Genomic DNA, 20,935 nt, shown 5'->3' on the forward strand with positions numbered 1-20,935 from the left:
CTGGGCAATACGGACTTTCGGCTCCCTCCAAAGATTTTCTATTGGGTTCAGGTCTGGAGACTGGCTAGGCCACTCCAGGACCTTGAGATGCTTCTTACGGAGCCACTCCTTAGTTGCCCTGGCTGTGTGTTTCGGGTCGTTGTCATGCTGGAAGACCCAGCCACGACCCATCTTCAATGCTCTTACTGAGGGAGGGAGGTTGTTGGCCAAGATCTCGCGATACATGGCCCCATCCATCCTCCCCTCAATACGGTGCAGTCGTCCTGTCCCCTTTGCAGAAAAGCATCCCCAAAGAATGATGTTTCCACCTCCATGCTTCACGGTTGGGATGGTGTTCTTGGGGTTGTACTCATCCTTCTATTCCTCCAAACACGGCGAGTGGAGTTTAGAGCAAAAAGCTCTATTTTTGTCTCATCAGACCACATGACCTTCTCCCATTCCTCCTCTGGATCATCCAGATGGTCATTGGCAAACTTCAGACGGGCCTGGACATGCGCTGGCTTGAGCAGGGGGACCTTGCGTGCGCTGCAGGATTTTAATCCATGACGGCGTAGTGTGTTACTAATGGTTTTCTTTGAGACTGTGGTCCCAGCTCTCTTCAGGTCATTGACCAGGTCCTGCCGTGTAGTTCTGGGCTGATGCCTCACATTCCTCATGATCATTGATGCCCCACGAGGTGAGATCTTGCATGGAGCCCCAGACCGAGGGTGATTGACCGTCATCTTGAACTTCTTCCATTTTCTAATAATTGTGCCAACAGTTGTTGCCTTCTCACCAAGCTGCTTGCCTATTGTCCTGTAGCCCATCCCAGCCTTGTACAGGTCTACAATTTATCCCTGATGTCCTTACACAGCTCTCTGGTCTTGGCCATTGTGGAGAGGTTGGAGTCTGTTTGATTGAGTGTGTGGACAGGTGTCTTTTATACAGGTAACGAGTTCAAACAGGTGCAGTTAATACAGGTAATGAGTGGAGAACAGGAGGGCTTCTTAAAGAAAAACTAACAGGTCTGTGAGAGCCGGAATTCTTACTGGTTGGTAGGTGATCAAATACTTATGTCATGCAATAAAATGCAAAATAATTACTTAAAAATCATACAATGTGATTTTCTGGATTTTTGTTTTAGATTCCGTCTCTCACAGTTGAAGTGTACCTATGATAAAAATGACAGACCTCTACATGCTTTGTAAGTAGGAAAACCTGCAAAATCGGGCAGTGTATCAAATACTTGTTCTCCCCACTGTATATAGGGTTCCCACACGGCCATATTTCCATGTTACAGCACTTGTTAACGGAAAACAGACAGAAGATAGTTGACTACCTGGGCTAATTAGCTATCTGCGTCGCCATACACCTGTGTGTAAACTGAAGAAGCCACAAACATGCTGTCATTGTTTTTTTGCTATGTCAAAATTGCTCGAAGTTGATAATTGTCTTATGATGCATGCATTTGGAATTTGTTGCTAAACTGAACTACTGTGGCAAAGACACCTTGCGCTCTCCAACCTAATGCCAGAGGAGAGTGCTTTGCTTGCTTTCACACGTTTAAAATGCATAGTGCATTCGGAAAGTATTCAGACCCCTTAACTTTTTCCACATTTTGTTAGGTTACAGCCTTATTCTAAAATTGATCAAATTGACCCCCCCCCCTCAATATACACACAGTACCCCATAATGACAAAGCAACAACTTATTAAAATAAAAAAACTGAAATATCACATTTACATAATTATTCAGATCCTTTACTCAGTACTTTGTTGTTGCACCTTTGGCAGCAATTACAGCCTCAAATCTTCTTGGGTATGACATTACAAGCTTTGCACACCTGTTTTGGGGAGTTTCTACCATTCTTCTCTGCAGATCCTCTCAAACTGTCAGGTTGGATGTGGAGCGTCGCTGCACAGCCATTTTCAGGTCTCTCCAGAGATGTTCGATCGGGTTCAAGTCCGGCTGGGCCACTGAAGGAAATTGAGACTTGTCCCAAAGCCACTCCTGCATTGTCTTGGCTGTGTGCTGAGGGTCGTTGTCCTGTTGGAAGGTGAACCTTCGCCCCCAGTCGAAGGTCCTGAGCAGGTTGTCATCAAGGATCTCTACTTTGCTCCTTTCAGCTTTCCTGACTAGTCTCCCAGTCCCTGCTGCTGAAAAACATCCCCACAGCATGATGCTACCACCACGCTTCAGGTTTGCCAGGTTTCCTCCAGACGTGATGCTTGGTATTTAGGCTAAAGAGTTCAATCTTGGTTTCATTAGACCAGAGAATCTTGTTTCTTATGATCTGAGTCCTTTAGTTGCCTTTTGGCAAACTCCAAGCGGGCTGTCATGTGCCTTTTACTGAGCAGTGGCTTCCGTTGGGCCACTCTTCCATATAGGCCTGATAGGTGGAGTGCTGCAGAGATGGTTGTCTTTCTGGAATGTTCTCCAATCTCCACAGAGGAACTCCAGAGCGCTGTCAGTGTGACCATCGGGTTCTTGGTCAAGTCCCTGACCAAGGCCCTTCTCCCCCGATTGCTTAGTTTGGCCGGGCGGCCAGCTCTAGGAAGAGTCTTGGTGGTTCCAAACTTTTTCCAATGAAGAATGATGGAGGCCACTGTGTTCTTGGGGACCTTCAATGCTGCAGAACATTTTTGGTACCCTTCCCCAAATCTGTGACTCAACACAATCCTGTCTCGGAGCTCTACGGACAATTCCTTCGTCCTCATGGCTTGGTTTTTGCTCTGACATGCACTGTCAACTGTGAGACATTTATATAGACAGGTGTGTACGCCTTTCCAAATCATGTCCAATCAATTGTATTTACCACAGGTGGACTCCAATCAAGTTGTAGAAACATCAAGGATTATCAATGGAAACAGGATGCACTGGAGCTCAATTTAAGTCTCATTGCAAAGGGTCTGAATTATGTAAATAAGGTATTTTTGTTTAGTTTTTCTTCAAATTTTGCCCCCCAAAATGAGAAATCTGTTTTCACTTTGTCATTATGGGGTACTGTGTTTAGATTGATGTGACAAATATTTTTTATTTTTTCAATCCATTTAGAATAAGGCTGTAACGTAATAAAATGTGTTTAAAGGGGTACGAATACTTTCCGAATGCACTGCTTTTGGTAAAACTACATGGAACAAAAATATAAACCCAACATGTAAAGCATTGGTCCCATGTTTCATGAGGTGAAAAAAAAATCCCAGAAATGTTCCATATGCACAAAAAGCGTATTTCTCAAATTTGTGGACAAATTTGTTTACATCCCTGTTAGGATAATCCCATCCTTTGCCAAAATAATCCCATCCACCTGACAGGTCTGGGGGGGTGGCCTACCTACCCACGTGAAATCCATAGATGGGACCTAATGAATTTAATTCAATTGACTGATTTCCTTACATGAACTGTAACTCCGTAAAATCTTTGAAATTGTCGCATGTTGCGTTTATATTTTTGTTCAGCATATATTTCATCTAATCCTACAATAATTGCTTGCAGATCAGTCCAAAGTCTGCGGTGTGTGTGTGTACTTATGTGCATGCGTTTTGGATGCGAGTGTGTAAGGGGTACCTGTACCAGACAGGGGAGACAGACCAGGGCAGATGGGGAACAGATCGCTGGGTGGGATCCAAACAGCAGTGCAGCAGACAACGGGAGTAGGAGTAATACCCACTCAGGAGAAGCTTTTGTCGAGAGTAGAGGGGACGTTCAACCTTACCAGACCGGTGTTGCAAAAAGCTGAACGAAAAACATTGGGCGAAGGCAAAACCATGACGCCGGTAAAAACTCTAAATTCAAAAGCCAGATCAAACAGCAATTAAAGTAAAGAGCGAAAAAGTAAATGCTGCATGTGTCCCAGCAGCGTCCTTAGCCAGCAGCTATTTTCCTGCAAACAGAGCTTGTCAAACCAAGCCTTTGATACGGAGTAGGGAGGCATGCATTTTCTGATGCTTATTGCCTAATGGTCTGGTGTGGTCACAATAAAACAATCCAAAGCCTATAGGCTACGAAGTGCATGCTCGGAGAAGCACAGAGCAAAGTTATATTTCTAAAATAGCGGGGATGGTGTAAATAAAACTAGGCTGCATTACACACCGCAATGGATATTCAAATCAAATGTTATTTGTCACATGCACCAAAAACAACAGGTGTTGTTCACCTTACAGTGAAATGCTTACATACAAGCCCCTAACCAAAAATGCAGTTAAGGAAAATGCCTACAAGAAATAAAGTATCATAATTAAAGCGCAGCAGTAAAATAACAATAGCGGGGCTAAATACAGGGGGTACCGGTACAGAGTCAATGTGCGGGGGCACCGGTTAGTCGAAGTAATTTATATACATGGGGGTGCAAGTAGTCTGGGTAGCCATTTGATTAGATGTTCAGGAGTCTTATGGCTTGCAGGTAGAAGCTGTGTTTAGAAGCCTCTTGGACCTAGACTTGGCGCTCCGGTACCGCTTGCCGTGTGGTAGCAGAGAGAACAGTATGACTAGGGTGGCTGGAGTCTGACAATTTTTAGGGCCTTTCTCTGACACCGCCTGATAGAGGTCCTGGATGGCAGGAAGCTTGGCCCCAGTAATGTACTGGGCTGTACGCACCATCCTCTGTAGTGCCTTGCGGTCGGAGGCCCGTCAGGATGCTCTCGATTGTGCAGCTGTAGAACCTTTTGAGGATCTGAGGACCCATGCCAAATCTTTTCAGTCTCCTGAGGGGGAATAGGTTTTGTCGTGCCCTCTTCACGATTGTCTTGGTGTGCTTGGACCATGTTAGTGTGTTGGTGATGTGGACACGAAGGAACATGAAGCTCTCAACCTGCTCCGCTACAGCCCCGTCGTTGAGAATGGGGGCGTGCTCGGTCCTACTTTCCTGTAGTCCACAATCATCTCCTTAGTCTTTGGGGCCGCAGGTAGCCTAGTGGTTAGAGCGTTGGGTCAGTAACCGTAAGGTTGCTAGATCGAAACCCTGAGCTGACAAGGTAAAAATCTGTTGTTCTGCCCCTGAACAAGGCAGTTAACCCACTGTTCCTAGGCAGTCATTGTAAATAAGAACAAATTCTTAACTGACTTGCCTAGTTAAAGAAAATATGTATAGTCTTGATCATGAGCCTCAGCTTGTTTTGCTCTTGCTGATCAGAAACGTGTTAGTGTGCTACCTAACCCATGGCTGTGCTATGTAGGCCTACAGTGGCAATTCAGAGTCAAAGGAAATGGCAAAAAGCACAGGCCTACCCATCGTTACCTTAAGATTTAAGAAAATAAAACAGATCCTATTATATAAAGTGATCTATAACTCTGCTGTTTCGCAATGCTTTGTGCTACAAAAAAAGCTGTATAATACCCGGGAAAGACGCGACTACGATGCATATGGGGATATCAAAATTTCGTTTCTTTGACATTCAGAGACAGCTACAACCATCTATAGCAGAGGAGACAGAAGATGTACTTCGCTTGGGAAGAAATCTAATTCTGTCACCATCAATTGATTAAACTATTCACTTTCTGTACAATATAAGATGTTTAAACCCAGATAGCTTTTAGGTGATACACGTGTGATCTTCTCATTGGTTTACGCCACGGATGAGTAGCCAGCAGTTAAAGCATACTGTGTCAGGGGTGGAAATGTAGGCCTAACATTTGAAAGTACCATGCTCAGATTCCTAATGATGTCTCAGATGTAATTATTTGCAAACAGGGACAATTTCATTACAAACGAGACACTGATTTGGCATTGGAGAAATATGCTACTATGAACACATAGGCCTCTCTGTCCATTCTTGGCCTGTAATTTCAGTCATTTGTGTGGCACAAAAAGATTATGCTTATATGTAAAATGAAGTAGAATTGCATGAAATGTTTATTACATTTTTCCCCCTCAGACCTGCAAATACAATGACAGATTTCTGCCATGCTTTTACTATAAAGGAGATCTTTACACCCCTACTCTTGTCCACGATGGTCTACGTACCCACAACCATCAGAATTCCTGCGTTGCCATGTAGCCAAATGCTTACAGGACAGAACAGTTTCTAGAACTGCACAGCCAAGGCTCTGGTCTGTTCAAGTAGTAAGGGTAAATGGTAGACATGTTCTCTGCTATCCACTTTGTTTTAATTATTTTGGGTATAGGGGAGGGTCATTTGTTGTTGTTATTTCAAGCACTCGGGGATGGGATGGTAAGTGCTATCCATTGTCATTTCAGGGAGGTCCAATTTTCTCAAGGGAACCCTTATTATAAATATGTTGTAGACAAAATAATGAAAAGGGCAGTCTGGTTGCCTCAATAAATAGACAAAGCTTTGTAGTTGAACAAGTTGTTACATGCATCCCAATTTTTTTGGGACTTAACATTGAAAAAAACTTGCGACTCGACTCGTTCTTAGAATGTGACTCGAGACTTGCTTGTGACTCGAATAATAGTGACTTGCTCCCAACTTGGTGTACAGTAAGTGTACATTTGTGAAATTATTTTTGATGTGATATTAAAGTAGAGGGATTTATGTTCCTAGAACCGTACCGCAATTGAAAATCAATTCACGTTTAGATGGAGCATTTGGCTGTTTTGGCTTCGAGCCAATTCGCCCTTTAAACAGAACATGTAAGGTGCTTTGACTAAGGAGTAACCTTAGGCTCTTTAGTCCAATATTGGGCTATGCCTCAGCTACATTACTGGATAATGACCAGCTGGAGGCACACACACAGTACCAGCTGTAGGGTCCCCGTAGAGTACCCCGTAATAACATAAGGCTACAGTTATTATAAAATACTAACGTTACTTGAGTTAAAGCCTAAAAGCATTTAGTTTTAAATATTCTTCAGTATCAAAAGTAAATGTATACATTTCTAATTCTTTATATTAAGAAAACCAGACGGCACAATTGTCTTGTTTTAAAACATTTACGTTTAGCCAGGGGTACAATCCAACATAATTTACAAACGAAGCATTTGTGTTTCGTGAGTCCGCCAGATATCGGCAGTAGGGATGACCAGAGATGTTATCTTGATAATGTGCGTGAATTTGACCATTTTCCTGTCCTACTAAGCATTCAAAATTTAACGAGTACTTTTGGGTGTCAGGGAAAAATGTATGGAGTAAAAAGTACATCATTTTCTTCAGGAATGTAGTAAAGTAGCCTACGGAATCCAGATACACCCCCACAAACAATAATTCTGTATTTGTACTTAAGTAGTTAACACCACTGCATCCATGGCATGGTTTTCATTGAACAAACACAATAGTTAGAACTCTTTTAACAATGTAGTTAGCACGGATGAACATCTCGCTGAAATGCTTTTATATGAGGTTTAAAATTACTTACAAAAGTCTCTCGCACTCTGTTGTGGAAAAGTTGCTCTCTAACCGACACGTCGTCTACTTCCATCCTACGAAACCATAACGCAAGGGTTAAAATATAATAAAACGTGACTAAAAGCGCGGTGACCCGGCGATAAAACAACAAAACATCTCTCGCGGGTTAGACCATTGTGGCAAGCTACCTACATTTGTCCTAAACTAATTGCAAAACTACGGTCATTGTACCCCTGTTTCAACTCCACTAGCAAGCATCACGGTCCTCGGTGCGCTATAACCGTACGGGGCGGGCCGTGGAGAAAGGGGAGAGCGGTTAGATGTATTTCCTTGCTGACATTTTGTTCAAGATTCGAATTTACGGATACATTTATGACAGTAGATTAGAACACAGTTAATTCCAAACACAACATGGGAGGGGGTGGCGGTGGGGGGACCGCGCCTCTCCAATTAAATGTAAAAATCTGGTATTGATTGGTTGAATATTTCCCTAGGGTATATTGTGATTGGCAGATGAAACTTCGTTCTGACCTGATTGGTCCAAGCATTGTTTCATGAAAAATTGAACCCTGATGTTTTTATCAAAGTATTTTACTAGAATAAAATCATACATTTCTGAAGCATAATATTGACAGGAACATACATATTTGTTTACTTTCCACCACTATTAAAACATTGAAAGTATTCTGTCCCAAATTACCATATTTACGCCTGTTTTATCATTGCAGTTATCCAGGAAGTGTGAATCAAGTTTATTGTGCCTATTCAGGGCCCAGAAGCCCTATCAACTTCATTGTCACCATCCAAAGTCCATTACTGATGCAACAACAATCTCTAAACCACGGAAGAATTTGTACTGCCAAGATTGATTTGTGTCGTAAGTTTGTGTCTTTTACAAAATAACTCAAAATCATATTTATGTAAGTCTAATCAAGGGTACATTCTGTGGTCTATCAACAGTAAGTTCATAGAGAATGTGATATACTGCAGTGATTCATTTTGTTCCATGAAAACGGCATGTTCTTGTTCTTATCAGTCCAGCTTTGTCATCATGTTATGGATCCGTAGCACCCAAAGTGTACTGTTTTAACTGTTTATAATAATAGTGTGTATTATTTATCTTTTATCTCTTATTCTGTCCCTTCGTTCTTCACATTCCTAAACATTAACAAATGTTCAGAGAGCTACACTGAACAAAAATATAAACGCAACATGTAGTGTTGGTCCCACGTTTCATGAGCTGAAATAAAAGATCCCAGAAATGTTCCATACGCACAAAAAGCTTATTTCTCAAAAAATGTTGTCCACAAATTTGTTTATATCACTGTTAGTGAGCATTTCTCCTTTGCCAAGATAATCCATCCACCTGACAGGTGTGGCATAACAATAATCTGATTAAACAGCATGCTCATTACACATGTGCACCTTGTGCAGGGAACAATAAAAGGCCAAACTAAAATGTGCAGTTTTGTCACACAACACAATGCCACAGTTTTGAGGGAGTGTGCAATTGGCATGTTGACTGCAGGAATTTCCAGCAGAGCTGTTGCCAGAGAATTGAGTGTTCATTTTCCTACGATAAGCCGCCTCCAACGTCGTTTGAGAGAATTTGGCAGTACGTCCAACCGGCCTTACAACCGCAGACCGTGTGTAACCATGACAACCCAGGATCTCCACATCCTGCTTCTTCTTCGTCTGAGACCAGCCACCCAGATAGCTGATGAAACTGTGGTTTTGTAGAACCAAATCATTTTTGCACAAACTGTCAGAAACCATCTCAGGGAAGCTCATCTGTGGGCTCGTCGTCCGCACCAGGGTCTTGACCTGACTGTAGTTCGGCGTCGTAACTGACTTCAGTGGGCAATTTCTCACCTTCGATGGCCACTGGCACGCTGGAAAGTGTGCTCTTCATGGATGAATCCCGGTTTTAACTGTACCGGGCAGATGGCAACCGGGCAGATGGCAGACAGCGTAATGTGTACGGCGTCGTGTGGGGGAGTGGTTTGCTGATGTCAATGTTGTGAACAGATTGCCCCATGGTGGCGGTGGGTTATGGTATGGGCAGGCATAAACTACGGACAACGAACACAATTGGATTTTATCAATGCAAATTTGAATGCACAGAGATACCGTGACGAGATCCTGAGGCCCATTGTCGTGCCATTCATCCGCCGCCATCACCTCATGTTTCAGCATGATAATTCACGGCCCCATGTCGCAAGGATCTGTACACAATTCCTGGAAACTGAAAATATCCCAGTTCTTCCATGGCCTGCATATTCACCAGACATGTCACCCATTGAGCATGTTTGGGATGCTCTGGATCGACGTGTACAACAGTGTGTTCCAGTTCCCGCCAATATCGAGCAACTTCGCACAGCCATTGAAGAGGAGTGGGACAACATTCCACAGGCCACATTCAACAGCCTGATCAAGTCTATGCGAAGGAGATGTGTCGCGCTGCATGAGGCAAATGGTGGTCACACCAGATACTGACTGGTTTTCTGATCCACGCCCCTACATTTTTTAAAGGTGTCTTTGACTAACAGATGCATATCTGTATTCCCGGTCATGTGAAAACCATAGATTAGGGCCTAATGAATGTATTTCAATTGATCAATTTCCTTATTTGAACTGTAAGACAGTATAATCTTTGAAATTGTTGCATGTTATGTTTATATTTTTGCTCAGTGCTAATTACATAATTAGGCTATGATAACTGTTACATAGTTACAATGTGTGTCATATTTATTTCCTTCAATGAAGACGTGTATGTATTTCCCTGAATGCTGTGTATGTTCTCGTATATCATAGTTTTTGCTCATTACTTTCAGCCTGTGACTGCGTTAACCTTCTTTCAAAAATAATCCACATTTTGCTTATGAATTGCAGACTCTCGTCTTCAAGGATGACTGTTTTTCTTCTATAGTCCAAACATTGATCCACTGAGATCCTATCCATCCTATCATCATGACGAAAAGTGTGACTGTCACCTATGCCTTATGGGCAATGGGTGGACCGTTGGGCCTTCATCACCTGTACTTAGGAAGAGACAGCCATGCCCTGCTATGGATGCTAACCCTTGGGGGCTTTGGAGTTGGCTGGGCCAGAGAGTTCTTTCGTATCCCTGCATACGTGGGAGAAGCCAACCGGGAGACGGAAGGAGGGTTAAGAGATAGAAAAAGGCATCCTATAGCCAGACCTCCACCTGTGAGCTTTGCCAGATTTGCTGGTCAGATTTCCGTAGGGATCTATTTTGGAACGGTGGCACTGATCGGCCTGAACTCACTGAGTTTCTTCTACCTGATTGTACTGCCGCTGTGTGTGGGCGCCGGGGTCCACCTGGTTTCCAGTGTGGGAGAGCAGACAACTGACCTACACAAGACCCTCATAGCCTGTGTCATCACCTCCCCTATCTTCTATGGCAGCACCATCTCCCCTCTGCCCATCAGTATCGCTGCCAGCGTCACAGCGTCACAGCACCGCAGGTTCAAAACCCATCCACCTTCTGGGAGTCAACAAGAACTGGGTATGTAGACCATGGCCCATGATTTTACATCTCCAACCAACTATGTTCCACTATTACAATAGGCCAAAGTCCATCCAAACCTGCCTATGATGACCTTTTACAGCTAGTACTATCTATAAAGTAGGGGCGGCAGGTAGCCTAGTGGTTAGAGCGTTGGACTAGTAACCGAATCCCTGAGCTGACAAGGTAAAAATCTGCCCCTGAACAAGGCAGTTAACCCACTGTTCCTAGGCCGTCATTGTAAATAAGAATTTGTTCTTAACTGACTTGCCTTGTTAAAAAAAAATAATAATAATAATAATTGCCGTTGCTGGCCCTGGAGGCCATTACAACAGAAGACATGCAGATACTGTTGCCAAATCTATAGAGTAGTAGAATATATTACCCTTCCTATGCTTTCAGTCATAAAAAACACAATTTTCTCTTGGTGTCTAACGCTGAATCAACAATTCTCCTCCTTGTTACTAATATCTTGTTACTTGTATCCATATGTGTCTGTTTCTGTTGTCTATAGGTCCTCGTCTCTACCGTCTGGCCCTAGTCTGGCTGGCATTCTCAGCTCCACTGGGATACAGTATCTTCCACAACACCACAGCCACTCTCTACTACCTGTCTGACTGTGTGGCAGCCCTGCTGGACATGTTCTGGTTCTTTCCCTGGCTCCGCTCGGTGGTGGAGTATTTCCTGCTGCTACCCTACAGGTACAACCATAACCACAAGTGACTAGAAACACACAAACAAACAAACATACAAACAAATCTAAGTTTAAGAAGTTGCTGAATTAATCATTTTAGGGATAGGATTTTGTTCTTGTTTATGTGTTTGAGTATGAACCCAGGAAGATTAGTCCTGAGGCTGGTGGGAGGAGCTATAGGAGGACTGGCCTCATTGTAATGGCTGGAATGGAATATATAGAATTGAGTCAAGCGTGGTTTCCATATGTTTGATGTGTTTGATACCTTTTCATTAATTCCATTCCAGCCATTACAATGATCCTGTCCTCCTATAGGTCCTCCCACCAGCCTCCTCTGGTCCGATGTATAATGAGTATCTTTCGAACCTAAACTGAACTAAACTAAAACTTATAGGATACTGGGTGCTTTCACGGGCTGGGGCCCCTCGGAGGAGAGCTGGAGGAAAGTTTTGGAGATACTGCTCACAGAGCGCAGTCAGAGGGAGAGAGAGGCACTGCAAGTGAGTATGACTGTGTAACATTGAAACATTGAGCTATAGCAGAGGGGTCGATACCATTGATGTTGCTGCCCCTGGGGGTAGTTACCATAGCAAGATTCAATTGATGTGTCTGCCTTTGGTGCGGCTACAATAGCATACATGCAGTCAAATACTATTGATGCTGCTGGTTGGCTCGATTTTCTGTATCTCAATGAGCATGCCCTACTATGCCTGCCCCATGCTGTATATGTCTGTGTTGTGTTTCAGATGTTGTCAGTGAGTAAGGACGCTTCTATGGAGGAGGTAACACGTAGCTACAGAGAGCTGGTGAAGGTGTGGCACCCAGACCACAACCCTGGCAGCAAGATGGAAGAGGCACAGAAGATGTTTATACAGATCCAGGAAGCCTATGAGACTCTGCTCAGAGGACAGAAGCCTGATCATCGAAATAAATGATTTCCCTGCTCGACCCGTCAACCCAAATGCCAATGATGCGGCACGGACTTGGTCGTCCTCTCACAGGATCAACTGTCATAATGTGTTTTATCCAAGTCAAGAAGGGATACTTTCTAGATGCATATTACTTTTTGTAGTAGCCAGGTTGCTCTCTTTTCTTTAATAATATGTATTTTATTTTCTCAGAAAAACATGTCACATGGGTTCTTATAGCAGGATTACAGCAGCATAGCAATATTGTAAACCATTTCAAGCTGTTAGACAGCTGTACATTGGGGTTGATGTTAAAATATATGTTCTGTATCCAACTTCTTGATAATAGTGACTCCAATATGTAGGTTGCTCTATTATAATAATAAAAATATTGAATTGTAGAACGCCAACTATAATGATTGTCAATTAATATAATAGAAAAATGCTCTCTAGACCAGTACCTAAACATCACACCTTTCTGATTTAAAATATGTACTTTTTGGTGCCTCAATAAATCTGCTGTTTTCCACATCTTTAATTAGCCTGTGCATCGATGTTTTCGGCAATCACTAGCTACTGATCAGGTTATGGTCTTCTCTAGACGTTGCAGGTTTCAACTAATGGTTGCGTGCCACGTCATCGACTGTGCAGTCGGGCACCAAATTGCTATAACATTTGATGTGGTTAGCCAGTGGGTAAAACCTATCCAGGCGTTGTAAGACCTGGTATGCGTCAGCAACGCCTGGGCAGAGGAACGCGCCCAATCTGTTGTAGGCTATTCGGCCTGTATGCCAGCGGTCAGTGCTATCCGTGTTCCTTGGGACGTCCCTACCCTATAAACCATAACCCTTACCCATTTTACATTTCAACTTCAATGGTTTATGGACGTCCCAAGGAGCCCGGATTGCATCGGGCTCAACATGGGCCCGGAAGTTGTCAGGTAATATTTATATCCGGAGATGCTGCCGTCGCCAGAGACAACAAACAGATATTCTGACATTTAAAAACGACAACAATAGTCGCTCGTCAGGTAAGGAAGAGGGTGATGCACTTGTTAACAACAGCGTTTAATCAAAGAAAGTGACATTTTGGCAAGGATATGTTTCGGGCTAGTTCAGGTGGACAGCATTTGTCGGGTGGTGGGTGCCATAGCAACGTCTCAGAAGAAACATTATTCCGCTAGTTTCACAGACATGTCATTTTCAGATGACAGCTGCATCAATCGGGGAAGTGCCCATCTAAATGGCATTTGTGTTGACTTTTGATGCTTGTTTGCACCAATATTAATTTATCGCGCCCTTATTAACCTGTCACGTTCCATCATCAGCTTGTTCCATCAAAGCCAGCACAGTGACATGGCAACACGAAACGAATGTCAGGGGCGTATTCATTCCGCCGATTCTGTTGAAAAACGTTTCTTAAACGGAACGAAAAGGGGAGGGACCTACTTGAATTTGTCCAACAGAAACTCTCGTTTTGCTCTGTTTGCTTCCGTTTGGTTCTAAAGACTTAACGGTTTCCATAATGAATTCATCCAAGGAATGTCTTCCATTAATATGATTGGCGCACCGGCGGTACCAAAGGCTGGGGGGTAGACTGTCCATCCTCTTGCTGATGGATGGATAGCTTTATATTGGCCTCACCAGGATCACTCAGTAACCAAAATGTTACATTTGGGTTTGATTAGAAGATCCATGTAACATTTAAAATACATGAAAATAATACAATGTAATAATTGATTTACTTAACATGATGATAAACCAGAGAAATGTGATAAAACATATACCCCACATTTCCTGGGTATGTGGTGGAGGAGGGAGGAGAGTTCAAGTGTCACACTTCAGCACTGACTATAAATGTTGAACTTCTCATATGTGCATTTCCTGGCAACTGAGTATAGGTGATCTAGATAGACTAGAGAAAAGTGCCAGTTAGACAGACAATACAAACTTGTGTCAAACAATCTATCACTGCATTTACTGCAGTCAGATATTTGAAAAAGAAAGCTGCTATAAAGAATACATTTAACATCATTGCTCTGACTTGTCTGTTTTTCTCTCTGTGCCATAGTCAGCTGGTGAGAAAATGAATGCTGATGACTGCAATGGATTTTCATATATGTCAGGTATGGAAAAAACAGTGGATGTTTCTTGTGCTACCAAGTCTTATTCCAAAAAATTATTTTTTAGAAGTAACACAATTGGTCTAATTATGTTTAGGCCTGGTTCAGTACATGGAATACAAGTGCATACTGTGTGTGTGTGTGTGTGTGTGTGTGTGTGTGTGTGTGTGTGTGTGTGTGTGTGTGTGTGTGTGTGTGTGTGTGTGTGTGTGTGTGCGTACGTGTGTCTTCACAGGCAATGGAGGAGAGTCAGCAAAGGAGCGAGGTGATTTCTGTGGAGGTCTGAGGTTTCCAACATTGACCACTCCAAACTGTAAACAGTCCTCTCCAAACAGATCTCTTAGTGGTCTGTCATCGCTATACGCTGAGTGTACAAAACATTAATAACACCTTCCTAATATTGAGTGGCAACACCTCCCCCCTTCCCCCCCTTTGCCCTCAGAACAGCCTCAATTCATCGGTGCATGGACTCTACAAGGTGTCAAAAGCGTTCCACAGGGATGCTGGCCCATGTTGACTCCAATGCTTCCCACAGTTGTGTCAAGTTGGCTGGATGTTCTTTGGGTGGTGGACTATTCTTGATACACAAGGGAAACGGTTGAGTGTGAAAAACCCAGCAGCGTTGCAGTTCTTCACAAACGGGTGTACTACTACCATAACCCATTCAAAGGCACTTCAATATTTTGTCTTGCCCACACATACACACTCCATGTCTCAATTGTCTCAAGGCTTAAAAATCCTTCTTTAACCTGTCTCCTCCCCTTCATCTACACTGATTGAAGTGGATTGAAGAAACATCATTAAGGGATCATAGCTTTCACCTGGATCCACCTGGTCAGTCTATGTCATTGAAAGAGCAGGTGTTCTTAATGTTTTGTATACTCAATGTTTGTCTCCTATCTACGATCTCGGTAACCTATTGACTGTACTGTATTTAATATATCACATGCAAAACTGACTGAAAGAAGTCAGTGGGCAGTTATCTCCCTTGAGGAATTATTTCCATACGATACATTTTTATCGGTATTTTAATATATAAAGATTTACTTCCGTGCAATTTAAGAAATACGTTTCCGTATGCTAAGTTCTGATGATTATTAACAAAGCGTCTCTCGCCTGTCTCCACTTTCCTTAGTGAGCTCCATTAAGATAGAACTCTACAGTGACAATGAGTCTGCAGGTTCTCCACAGCCAGAGAGAAGAGATGGAGAGAGGGATGATGGGTGGAGGGATGAAAGAGGGGACAAGACAGAAGAGGGGAGTGAGGTATGGGGAGGACCAGGAAAGGGTTACGGGGAGCTGGCCAGTCCTCAGCCTGCATCTGCCGGTCCCATCCGACTGCCCAATTGTAAGCTCCAATGTGACGTGTGTGGAATGGTCTGCATCGGGCCCAATGTACTAACAGTGCACAAACGCAGCCACACAGGTGAGGATGAATAGACTGCAGGTTAGACCTCAGACCACACTCCTTTGGCTTAGCTGTAAAAACGGTGATTCGATATGGATCCTTGCTACAACTTGATAGTATTGACATGGATAACGAGGAATGAATGTGTGTGTGTGTGTATTTTGTCAGGTGAGCGTCCATTCATGTGTAACCAGTGTGGAGCCTCCTTCACCCAGAAGGGGAACCTGCTGCGCCACACAAAGCTGCACTCTGGAGAGAAACCCTTTAAATGTCCCTTCTGTAACTACGCCTGTCGCCGCCGGGACGCACTCTCTGGACACATCCGCACACACACTGGTAAGACACAGTAGCCTGCTTTCTAATGTCAAGCCAGGAAACTGGTGAGACCATTTGGGCTCTAAGTGGGACCAGATGGGGAATAGAGCCTCTACCTGTAACAAGGTATTAGCTCACTATGTAATGTAATAGTATTGTAATATCATCACTTCTCAGTATTAGGTGTCTGCACTTCGTACTACATTTTGCTCATATTGCATCTAGAAAAAAGTACAAATCTATAGCACAATGCATGTGATTGCATTAGAAAAGTCAATTTAGCTCTAGAGTGAGGCTCAGAGGAAATAGATACCAATTGTCTTTACAGGAATGTAAGTTACCACATGTGCAAGAAATGACATTTAAAACTATTCAAAACAGGATGTCCTGTTGGTGTTTTTCAATTTAATGTAGACATGCATTCAACAGTTGTTGATAGAGACAGGCAAGCCCTGGTGGGTCTCTGCCTTGCTGTTCTGAACAAATAGGTTCATTTTCGAAGAAAGCAAACCTGCACAACGTCGGATTTCGGTGAAATGACGTCAGTTTCTCCGACTGCTTGGTAAGGTGGAACGTTGCGGTGGAGAGTTGAGTGTTTTTTAACGCCGTAGGCGTGGAACAGAGAACAATTTCGGGAATTCACGGAGAAGGGGGAGTACATAGTGTAACGACTAGGTCATGAACTAGTACTGAATGATTGAATAAAACTCTAATTATGCACAACTACATGTATCTTTTTATTTGACTTACTTGCAGGAATAACTAACTTCCCTAGGAAACAATCAGTAGTTTTGTCATATTTTGTAGACCTCATTTTACCAAAACAGATCAAAAGAGAAGGATGCATTACCCATTGATTGACCCATGAATCGCTGTGTTTCTGTGCTGCAGTGCCCTCTCTGACAGTGGGTAAACTTTACAAATGCAGTTACTGTGGTCGTAGCTACAAGCAGCAGAGTACCCTGGAGGAACACCTTGAACGCTGCCAGAACTACCTAAAGAGTCTACAGAACCATCAGCCAGCACTCAGCACTGACCCCACTACACAGGGTAACATACACACACATCGTAATGTGAAATGTACAGGGTAACACACATTGACTCTGTCATCATCCACACGACACAAACATACTGAAATGCACTTTGCTCCTTCATTTTGTGTTAGTTCAATCTGAGCTCACTGGCCCAGTCAATGTACTGTGACCCAGAAGACTGTCTTTCCAGTATTATGTCAATATAGTGTCTATTTGAACAGAGTCTGCTGTGTTTTGTGTAGGGGAGGGCATGGAGCTGATCCCTGAGCCAGAACCTGTCCTCCAGCCGTCCACTGAGAAACAGTCCTTCATACACAGGCTGGTCAACAGCGTCACCAAACGCAAGAGGTCCACACCACAGAAGTTTCTGGGTGAGTTTTCTCCTGTTTATATATTTCCATGTTCCTGAAGGTATTGAAGCCCAACATTGCTTTAACATGATGATACAGTCCTATGAACCTGAGGTCGTCAACACTGATGTGTCCTTCTTTACAGGAGAAAAGCACATGAGGCTCAACAACCGTGATCTACCTTATGAACTATCCCCTGGCCCTGAAGAGGATAAGAATGGGGACCTGCACTCTGACCTTGTTGCTGGTGCTACAGGGTTAGCAAGGATTGGGGGCAGGTTCCTCCGCAGGTGTGAAGGTGGTGAGGACCCTGGGTCTAAGCCCCCTCAGCTGGCCCTGCCCTACCCTGCCTGCCTGTCCGACTCCAGCCCAGTCATCAGCTCTGTTTACAGCCACCGGACTCCTCTGGGTCCCCAAGTCAATGGTGGAGCTGGAGATGTGGCCGTGTCTGTGGAGCTCGCTGGACAGGAAGCAGGTGAGGGACACAAGAACGTACCCTCAGGTCACAGCAACATCCACAGCCTCACTGTCAGCAACGGCCCCAGCAACGGCCCCAGCAACGGCTGCCACGATTTCAAAGACAAGTCCGACACAGAGAGCACAGCAGAGGAGCAGCAGAGCACCAGGGTTACAGCTCCAACCAGCAACTCCAACAACCCCCACCTCCTCCCTCATCTACATTACCCAACACCAGGCCTGCTCCGCAGCCGCACCCATCTCCGTCCCAACCCCAGCCAGGCCAACGACCCAGACATAGAAAGGGAGAGAGGGGACAGGGCCTGCCCCGTGCCCATCATCACCACCATCCCAACTAGCGTGAAGGGATCGGGGACCCCCGGTTTAGGGTCACCCTCCATCTCCAGGGAGGCTTCTATACAGGTGGTGGACGGGGAGGGGCGAGCGGTGCGGTCATTCCGCTGTGAGCACTGTCGCATGTTCTTCCTGGACCACGTGATGTTCACCATCCACATGGGCTGCCACGGCTTCCGCCAGCCCTTCCAGTGCAACGTCTGTGGGCACCACAGCCAGGGCCGTTACCAGTTCACCTCGCACATCATCCGCGGGGAGCACCAGGTGGGCTGAGGAGGGGGGGGTTAAAGGGGAGATTCGGTCCCAACTTGGCCCTTCCCCTTGAATGTTTACACAAATCTGAAGGGTCTGGATAGGGATAATCAGTGTACTGGGGGAGCTTTCACTGTATTGCTTCCACCTTACAGATCTATTCACATCATTAAGGCCAAGGGTAGAGGTGGGAGCGAATTGGGACTGGCTAGGGAGGGAGGGAGGGGCAGAGGTGTCTGCTGCTTTAAGAAGACATGGGCTCAGGTTTGTTCTGCACCACGTTACACAGAGACAGACACACATTGCCTTAACTGTTACATAGCAGCAAACCGTTCATTTTATTATTTTTAGAGTACGTGATCATGTGTAAAGGAGATTATGATGAACGTAAAATATCCTGTTTAAGGGCACTTCAATATTTAGGTGACGTGGATCGTTTACTGTGGATGGTTACAGATTTCAGGGGTGGAGAAGTAGAGAGTTAATAGGAGCCTTATAATTCCGGTGCAGATCAGACTCTTGAACCATCCAGTGATAGATAGGAGTTGACTGAGGTGGTCATATGCGATTGAGGATTTCACTTTTAGATTCTTTGCTTAAATGTGATAATAGTGTGAAGTGAAATGACTTTTACCTTTGGGGGGTTTTGTTTTCTGAGATTGTTGTATTGCACTGATAAATTATATTGTAACGCTTTAAATTATGACTTTGTACAAGAGTGCTCTGCACACCAGATGAACAGTGTTTTATAGGATTTTCTTAATGAGACGGGCCATCTACAGAATTGAGTAATGTATTGGTCTTTCCCTCCACTTAAAATGGGTGCTTCATTGACCATATTGTGACTGACAATATGTCATGTCTTGTAATCTCCATCCCAATTTTACAGAGGTGACTCGATGTCAACTTCCACAGAATGTTGTAATTTTGCACTGAATGGTCCAGGAAACGAGGACTACTTTGATGGGTAGACTCCATTTGCACAAATGGAAACTGAATAGTGAGAAAACCACTTACAAAATATTTCAGTCTATCGAAGTTTCTCTACTTTTGTATAGTTATGTGAATATCTGTATGTTTTAGTGTGCGTTTAGCATAGTTTTGGTAGATGTGGTCAGCTATATCCCAAATCTTGTCCAGCCACAGCACAAGCAACCCATTAATCCAGAAAACATTACCTCCTGTGATTTTAAAGCAACCGAAAACCTCTAAATGTATTTGAGATTTTGCAGTGTGTGGAGTGTACAATGTTTGAGACCAAGTTCAGTATTTTATGTGAAATGTTTAGTCATTGTTTGCATCCTCCTGTAAAAAATGGCAAACAAATGTATGGGTATCTTAAAAAACCTCAAATCAAATTGTACTATGAATGCACTTGATGTACATAGGATAATTCTAGGACGTATGAATGTGCTTATCAGTTTCTCATTCATTTATCCTTTCCACTGTGTGATGACAAATTAATTATGTATGAACTGTGAAGTAACCTCAAGCAGCAACAGAGGCAATCAGGGTTGCCAGGTCTAGCTAAAATCTCTAGCCCAATGACCAGAAAGCCCCCTCAAAAAGGCCTGAAAACTAGGCCAACATTTTTTTTTACAGCAAGAGAGGAGTATCCACATTTATACAATAAACTATTTTCTCATAATGTTATCCAGCCAATTAAGAAGGAAAATCAACAAATCAACGTAACTTGTAACTACGTTAGAAGCTAAATAGTTTTTTTTTTATCTAAATAATATTTTTTACGAATAAACTAATTTGAATATATCGCAAGAGAAAAGGTCATTTGTCCTTATTAAACTCGCCAGATAATTTTCCATCAATGGCTGTCGATTTAATTTATTTGACTGCTATGATTGATTAAGCAATAAGGCACGAGGGGTATGGTATATGGCCAATATACCACGGCTAAGGGCTGTTCTTAAGCATGACGAAACGCGTAGTGCCTGGATACAGCCGTTAGCCGTGGTATATTGGCCATATACCACAAACCCCCAGGGTGCCTTATTGCTATTATAAACTGGTTACCAACATAAAAGTACATTTTTGTCATACCCATGGTATACCATGGCTTTCAGCCAATCAGCATTCAGGGTTCGAACCCCATTTATAATTGTAAATAATTCCCTTTTGCGCATGTGCATAACTATAGATATATCCGATGGGGGAGTTTGAGTGATGAATGTTGGACAGAGGATCTCGAAATCTCTGAGCAAAAAATACTTGGA

The 20,935-nt window shown here is 43.5% G+C and overlaps 3 protein-coding genes across 6 annotated transcripts in view; 2 read left to right on the forward strand and 1 right to left on the reverse strand.

The window, feature by feature from the left end:
- lmbr1l (limb development membrane protein 1-like) overlaps nt 1–7,692 on the reverse strand; it is a 49,965-nt gene extending 42,273 nt beyond the window's left edge. The window contains exon 1 of the mRNA XM_071347421.1: nt 7,293–7,692. Coding sequence (XP_071203522.1) covers nt 7,293–7,355 — 63 coding nt within the window. The 5' untranslated portion in view covers nt 7,356–7,692. The remainder of the gene's footprint in view (nt 1–7,292) is intronic.
- A 318-nt stretch (nt 7,693–8,010) lies between these two features.
- dnajc22 (DnaJ (Hsp40) homolog, subfamily C, member 22) lies at nt 8,011–12,951 on the forward strand. 2 transcript variants are annotated; one of them, XM_071347423.1, is made up of 5 exons: nt 8,011–8,241; nt 10,175–10,811; nt 11,326–11,512; nt 11,900–12,005; nt 12,252–12,951. In XM_071347423.1, exons 2-5 carry the CDS (start codon nt 10,253–10,255, stop codon nt 12,438–12,440), a joined length of 1,041 nt encoding a protein of 346 aa, XP_071203524.1. In that variant the 5' UTR covers nt 8,011–8,241; nt 10,175–10,252; the 3' UTR covers nt 12,441–12,951. The 2 variants fall into 2 exon arrangements, with proteins under 2 accessions (XP_071203524.1, XP_071203523.1); XM_071347422.1 differs by having other exon boundaries at nt 8,011–8,159.
- Nucleotides 12,952–13,076: 125 nt separating this feature from the next.
- LOC139542231 (zinc finger protein Eos-like) lies at nt 13,077–20,530 on the forward strand. 3 transcript variants are annotated; one of them, XM_071347417.1, is made up of 8 exons: nt 13,077–13,443; nt 14,484–14,538; nt 14,771–14,881; nt 15,671–15,961; nt 16,112–16,279; nt 17,150–17,308; nt 17,535–17,663; nt 17,788–20,530. In XM_071347417.1, exons 2-8 carry the CDS (start codon nt 14,499–14,501, stop codon nt 18,723–18,725), a joined length of 1,836 nt encoding a protein of 611 aa, XP_071203518.1. In that variant the 5' UTR covers nt 13,077–13,443; nt 14,484–14,498; the 3' UTR covers nt 18,726–20,530. The 3 variants fall into 3 exon arrangements, with proteins under 3 accessions (XP_071203518.1, XP_071203520.1, XP_071203521.1); XM_071347419.1 differs by having other exon boundaries at nt 14,771–14,815; XM_071347420.1 differs by having other exon boundaries at nt 14,771–14,800.
- Nucleotides 20,531–20,935: the final 405 nt, after the last annotated feature.

This window comes from Salvelinus alpinus, chromosome 17 (genome assembly GCF_045679555.1).
Source record: "Salvelinus alpinus chromosome 17, SLU_Salpinus.1, whole genome shotgun sequence".
NCBI classification, from domain to species: domain Eukaryota; kingdom Metazoa; phylum Chordata; class Actinopteri; order Salmoniformes; family Salmonidae; genus Salvelinus; species Salvelinus alpinus.

Coding starts and splice junctions, on each gene's coding strand:
- dnajc22 (XM_071347423.1), top strand. CDS start 10,253: ATGACGAAAAGTGTGACTGTCACCTATGCCTTATGGGCAATGGGTGGA. Junction 10,812..11,325: donor TGGGAGTCAACAAGAACTGG/GTATGTAGACCA, acceptor TGTTGTCTATAG/GTCCTCGTCTCTACCGTCTG. Junction 11,513..11,899: donor TTCCTGCTGCTACCCTACAG/GTACAACCATAA, acceptor TAAAACTTATAG/GATACTGGGTGCTTTCACGG.
- LOC139542231 (XM_071347417.1), top strand. CDS start 14,499: ATGAATGCTGATGACTGCAATGGATTTTCATATATGTCAG. Junction 15,962..16,111: donor GCACAAACGCAGCCACACAG/GTGAGGATGAAT, acceptor GTATTTTGTCAG/GTGAGCGTCCATTCATGTGT. Junction 16,280..17,149: donor ACACATCCGCACACACACTG/GTAAGACACAGT, acceptor TCTGTGCTGCAG/TGCCCTCTCTGACAGTGGGT.